This window comes from Sinocyclocheilus rhinocerous, unplaced genomic scaffold (assembly GCF_001515625.1).
Source record: "Sinocyclocheilus rhinocerous isolate Xijiao unplaced genomic scaffold, SAMN03320098_v1.1 scaffold2306, whole genome shotgun sequence".
NCBI classification, from domain to species: domain Eukaryota; kingdom Metazoa; phylum Chordata; class Actinopteri; order Cypriniformes; family Cyprinidae; genus Sinocyclocheilus; species Sinocyclocheilus rhinocerous.
In genome coordinates, this window is record NW_015639792.1 from 38,199 (window position 1) to 44,944 (window position 6,746).

At 33.5% G+C, this 6,746-nt stretch overlaps 1 protein-coding gene across 1 annotated transcript; it reads right to left on the bottom strand.

Annotated features, from left to right (window-relative positions):
* Window positions 1-3,709: 3,709 nt before the first annotated feature.
* On the bottom strand, window positions 3,710-6,083 carry LOC107752106 (claudin-10-like). Its single transcript, XM_016567970.1, has 5 exons — window positions 5,796-6,083; window positions 5,548-5,709; window positions 5,382-5,463; window positions 4,047-4,154; window positions 3,710-3,938 (listed from the first exon to the last, which is right to left on the bottom strand). Exons 1-5 carry the CDS (start codon window positions 6,025-6,027, stop codon window positions 3,710-3,712), a joined length of 813 nt encoding a protein of 270 aa, XP_016423456.1. The 5' UTR covers window positions 6,028-6,083.
* Window positions 6,084-6,746: the final 663 nt, after the last annotated feature.

Consider the following 6,746-nt stretch of genomic DNA (forward strand, 5'->3'; position numbering starts at 1 on the left):
TATTATATATATATATATATATATATATATATATATATTGTGTAGTATTTGTTCTGCCTTTATAATTTAATTTGAACAAAAATTATATATCAGTAAACAAATGAGAATAATTTAAAATATTAAAATTATGGGCAGAAATGTCACTATAATATCACAATGCAAAACAATCTTATTGTTACTAAAAAAATAGGCCTCATTGTATTTATGCAAAATGCAACTTATTTTTTTTTAGATTTTAGGGGGAAAATAATCAGATCCAGCTACATTTAGGTAACCACTTCATTGCTCACAGTTAAAAACCCTTGATCCTGAATTAAACAGTAAACCATGAGCAGCACTTTCTTTTCGACTCTGCTGTCAGGCGCCTGTGCTTTTCCTAGCAACCACATGAAACACCAGGTTTTGCCTTGGCAACAGCTGGCCGCAATCAGGAGCGACAGTTCCACGATTGCAAATGAGCAAACAGCAGATATAGCCAAGGTACAAAGACCGAAATGTTTCTAAAAACAATGCAGCATGCAATTTTATTTCATTGATGAGATGAGTGGGAGGGGATGATGGGCATGATGGGGGATGGGTGCTTTGATTTGTTTCCTCCACTTAAGGCTCTTTTATAAGAGGAGTACAAGTCATCGTCACCAGCTGACACCATCTGCTCCATTCTCCAAATCCTGAATGCCGTGTCCAAAAAACACAGCGTCTGGTGATTAGCTAATCCTGTAGGCCTGATTATGGACTTGTTGACATTTCATTTAGAATGAATACTAAATCACATACATTTACTAGATAAGAAAAGCACATACTGCACTAGTGATGGTAAAGTACATACTTTTAAAGATGCCGTGAAATAAAAATTGGTAGTTTTCTTACTTTTAGTCCATGTCTGATAGCTTTAATGCCGTCTATATGCAAAAAAAACTCCTAAAATTGGGAAAAAAAGTACTTTTTAACAGATATTCGCATTAAAAACCTAAATTTTTTTATTATTTATATACTACTATTGTATTTATTAATATTTAGAATTTTTCTATTTAAATTTTTGTTTAAGTTTTAATAATTTTGCTATGTGCTTTTATAATTTGTATTCGTTTTATAAAGTATCTTTATTTAGATTTAATTAAATTTTTTGTGCAACTATTTCAATTACTTTATTAAAATAATGCAGGACTAACTGATTACATCTGATTACTTTTCTAAATGTCTGTTTTCAACTGTTAGTCATTTTCAAACATTTAACATTTTTGGTTTTGATTGCTTCTATTGTCCTCATTTGTAAGTCGCTTTGGATAAAAGCGTCTGATAAATGACTAAATGTTAAACCAGGCAGGGTTAACCTTACAGTAGTAGCCTACTCAACACTGATTACTGTGAAACTTCTTTCAGAATCCTTCATCTCTTGAATTAAGATTATAATAATTGAATTTAAAGCACACAAAACCAGACTTTAACACCCCTTTTGAGATCATTCTAAGTTTAAATACAGATTTAAAATCATAACAAAGAATAGTTTAACAGCTATGATACTGTTTTTGAAATCAAATCTTTTCATAGACAGGAAACACTTGCATCTAACAATGCCTGAAAGAACAGTTAATCTTAAAATAAATAAATAAATAAATAAAGCATATACATAAACCCGAGGTGGAAATAAAACAGTTATCGAATAAGCATGTGTTCTACTCTGTGTCCTAAACTCCTGAAACAATGGTGTCTCATATTTTAGAGCAGTCATGCAATTTATGTAAGAAGTCAATTAAATCTGTATGTGGGTGTGTAAAAAAAAAAATCAGATGTTACCCCCCTTGTAATCGTTAACATTTTCATAAGTAACTATATTTTAATTATACATTTTTTTCTCAGTAACTATAACTGATCACAATTACATTTATTTATATATATATATATATATATATATATATATCGTAATTAAATTATGTAATTCCATCACATGTAACAAGTTACTCCCCGACACAGATCATAACTTTTATTGACAACTGGGCTTTTCTTTTGTGCGATATAGCTAATACAGATATTTAGAAATATTCTCAGGCACTTAAACTTTATTAATACCTGATTATTTACACAATAATAAGAAAACTAAAATGATGCCTGCAAGGAACTTAACATGAAACCAGATGGAAATAAATCAGAATTCATGACAGGATGGAACCTGACAGGATTGGAATAAAGAGCTACAGGTTTGCTTTTGCTAAACTCACAGAAAAATGTCAAGTGAATTTTGAAATCATTTGAAACTTTGTTAATATATAGGCCTACTGGTTTTCTGTAGTTTTATCAAACAGAATGGAATGGTTTAAAGTGAGACAAAACAGCTAATACTTCAATACAAAATATAAAATGTCACCAATGTCATCATATATTAAGATTATTAGTATTATACAGTCTATAGCCTATGTATGTGTGTACATATGAAAATACACAACATAACAGGAATGAGCGCTAGTATGCACGTATTGATATGCTTTTAAGAATGTTACTCATTCGCGTTATGCATTTTGACTAGGCTATATATTGTTCCATATTAATATAAGAGTATAATGTAAAATATAAAAGTATCGATTACTATCCATCATACTACCTACAGTTTAACATTAAATCTGTGTTCACATAGTCAGGAGACCAAGTGAGTATTTCTTAGCGAATGCCGCCATCCAGTGGTATTTATTAGACGGTGCTTTATTAGCGCGCATGTTTGAAGAACATTTCCAAATACTCAAATGATCTCAGTTTTGTTATCTGTCATTTGACTGAGCTTCCTTCGACGTTCCTTTAAAATCTCCTGGTGCTTCCCATTAGTCTGGAGAAGGCTGTTATATATAATTGTATAGGCTATAAACAGAGGAATGCACAGGTATTGTGTCCAAACAGAATAGAATACTGAATGGCCATGCAAAGAGTGCATGCTGCTGTTTTCAGCGGGGTGCAAATAGCATCTATTTTCAATAGGCTTATATAGCCCCAAAAGCTTTTAGGCTTAATAGACCTGAATCATAATGAGACTATTGCTTGATATTGTACATGGAATTAAATGCAAATAGATAGCATTTAGAAATTATGTATTATACGTGTGTGTGTGTGTGTGTGTGGGTGTGTGTGATGATTTGGATATCTCTTGAGTTATGTTGAGTTAGAGGTTGCGCACTACCAAATCACAACCTATATATACAGTATATATATATATATATATATATATATATATACACACACACGTATGTATGTATGTATGTATATATACATACATTGTTTATACTATATATATATCCCAAAGGATCAAAGGACAAGATTTTTGTAATGTGTAAAATATGTATTTATTAAATTTAAAAGATTTCAATCTTTCTATCTTACACAACTGTTGAATTTGAGAAAACGTATTAAAAATGATTAGCATTAGAGACACTCAACAAGTGCCTTTTCCTGCAGATGTTTCAAAATAATTTCTTTGAGAAACATTCTGTACATTAATATTTCTGCAGTAACATGTAATATATGAATACCTTTAAAGCATGTTAATTTCTACATTCACTTGTACATTTTAACAATTGAAGAAATACAAATTAACATCAGTTAATGTATTAGGAAAGAACACGATTTAACAATGATCAATATAGTATAGTAATAAATTAATCTAGATTAATAAATGCTGTAAAAAATTGTATTATGGTGTGATACCGTTTCTTTAAACATTGGATTACACAGCTGAGTCTATGGGTGGCAGGCTGGGTCTGACAGACTGGCTTTCTTGTGTTCCTCTCCTCCCTCCACTCGCTCTGCTTCCTCTGCTCTGACTGTATGATTGGTGTGAAGGAGGGATGATGACTGTTGTGGGTCTGGATGGTCTGGACGAGCCCGGCAGCATGTACGTCCGTCTGGTACGCGCTGTCATGTAGGTTGGGGGTTTTCTGGGTTGTTTATTAAACCTGAGTAGAAGACAAAAGAGTTATCAATGTAACTACATATTCATTACATTTTTAATATTATTATTTTGCTTATTTCAGTGTAGATATATACAGTGCAATGGACCAGACCTTTTAGGGAATGACTCTCTCCCAGAGAAATAACCCATGACTGCACTTCCACAAATAAGCAGACATGAACCTCCCCAACCGATAAACAGAGCTGCACCGAGCTCAAACCTGACAAACAAAGTAATTCATTTTAAATCAACCTTTTCAAAGTTTTTTTTTTTTTGTAATATCATTTTAAATGCCATTCTGATGGTAGGCCTACTCTTGACTTCTAATAAGGCAAATTCCAGCAAAAGGACGGACAGCTTTACGGCAGCAATAAATGCACGTGTAGCTATCCTTTGTAATTACGAATTACGATTAATATGATACAACAGTGAATTCCACTCACTTAACTTTAGGGGTCTTTAGAGTCACAAAAATACACAAAACTACTACTTTAAAGCAGCACTATGTAACTTTTTCTGTGTTCGAAATTTGCAAAATGTATATAATGAGCGAGTACATCGTGAATTCATCTTCCAAACCACTTTTTTGTCTTATTCCGAATCACTACGGTACACTTATAATAAGTAGTCTACTTATATTTGGACTATTGTAGCCTGGTCGGGTCGTCACCGCTGCGGAGTAACACATACCTGCGTGAATCGCCATAGACATAAACTTAGAGAAGTAGCTCCGGTTGGAATGTTCTTCCGCGGGATGTGTGCAGTTCTGTTTATTAACCGCTAGAGCGCCAAAAGTTACATAGTGCTACTTTAAGAGCCCATATCTTAACAGCTAAATTTGAAACGTTACTTTTTTTTAGGTTCACAGTTGATTAGAAGGCGATTGATGAATAATTTTAATTTAAATAACATAAAACACAGATTTATTTGAAATTAAATTAAATGCCAAATTAAAGTACAATGCTGAATTAAAATTTAATTAAATGATGAATTCATTTTCCATTCCATTGAACAAAGTCTATCACTGGCCTATGTCCACAGCCATCTATTTTGCAATTATACTTTTTTTTCCCAGTCTGTCTGCAATAGATTTATTGTCTCACTGGCTTTCTGCATCTCATTCAATGAGATCCAAAGTTAATGTAAAAGGGGCATAATTAATTGTCAGTTTCTTTAGCATCACTACTGCCACCTTTATTTATTAATTTGGTTAGTTAGTAGATTAGTTATTAAGTTAGTTAGTATTTTTGGACTGGGCAGAAATGTTACATTTCTGAAAGTTACAGGTTTTTTAATGGTCCAAAGAGCAATATGCCCTTAGGTATGTCATCATTAGTCAATCACTAATAAAAAAATAAAAAAAATGACACAACTAGAAATGAGAAGCACTTATAACTTTCAAAATTAGACATACAGTATGACCAAAATAAAACTAACATTTACGTACTTTAATTCTAAGAAATATGGATCCACAAATTCTGAGCGTGTCTTTTCTCCCCACCAGGAGTACACTATCATACCACAAAATCCTGCAAAACAGACACAGCAACACATCAGTTTATGATACTCAATTTATGCTTAATGCAAAAATGTTAATGAAGAAAGGTTTGTACCAGATGCCATGTACGTCAACGCTGCTGCAAATGTAACTCTGGCGTTGACAAGCTCAGAGCCTCCGATTTTGGTACATTTCATCCCAATAAGAGCGAGAACAGCCCCCCAGAAGCCAAAGATCACAGAGACGACAGCCAGGGCCCTGCTTACATGGAGGAAAACTAACATACCAGAGAGAGAGAGAGATACTATTAATGATCCTGCAGTAACATGAAATCATGAAATAAGGCCAGATTTTTTTCCTCACCAGGCAGGTCCATCATGGAGGGGAAGTATTTACAGTCAGATACTCCTGTGGTGTCTGTGACACAGTCCATCCAGAGGTTGGAATAGTAATCACCGGCGCTGAGAACCACAGACGCACTTTCTGAGATGACCCAGTACTCAGTGGCCAGAGTGGAACAATTCAGAACCCAGCCACACAGACAGGACACAAAGCAACCGATCTCCACGTACATCACCACCGTTCGCTGCCTCATGCTGCCGGCTTAGCAGAGAAAGAAGATGTGTGCGCGTGCGGAAAAAAAGCTATGGTGAGAGCATGTATTTCTGAGAGGCTACGAGTCAATAATGAAATGAGATTAAACAGTGATGTTTGTCTCCTCCTGTTTTTGGAACCTTCCTTCTGCAGTTTACAGCTTGAAACTGGTAAAACTACATGGGTTGACCTCATCAGCAGTTTTTCATTACCAGAGGGTATTCCCATGCTATCCCAGATTCCAAGTCTTTCTAGGAAAATGGTTTTAAAAAACTTTCAATGCACTATAACAGCATGTCTAATGATCTATAACAAGTGAAATTAAAGAACAAATTAAAGCCAATATGTTATGAAAACACAGCTTGTTTCTCAGTCAAAATGAATGATAAATTGAAATTAAATAAAAAATATTTGAAAATTAAATGAAAAAAGATGTGAATTCATTATATATGTCAAATACATGTTTTTTTTTGTGCTATACCTATAAAAACCGACCAGATGAAGTTATGTAAGTATAACGGATGTTATACAAACACTGCATTCGGATGCAATGCCAGTGTTGTTTTAGTATTATTTGTAATATATTTGCATTGACATTTTGAATTATATTATTATATATTACAATAATGTGTTATAAAGATATATTCTCTCTGTTTTCTGCCTTGGAAAACAAAATGTGTGCTAAATAACAACCTCTTGACCCAGTTTCTGTTGAAGCAT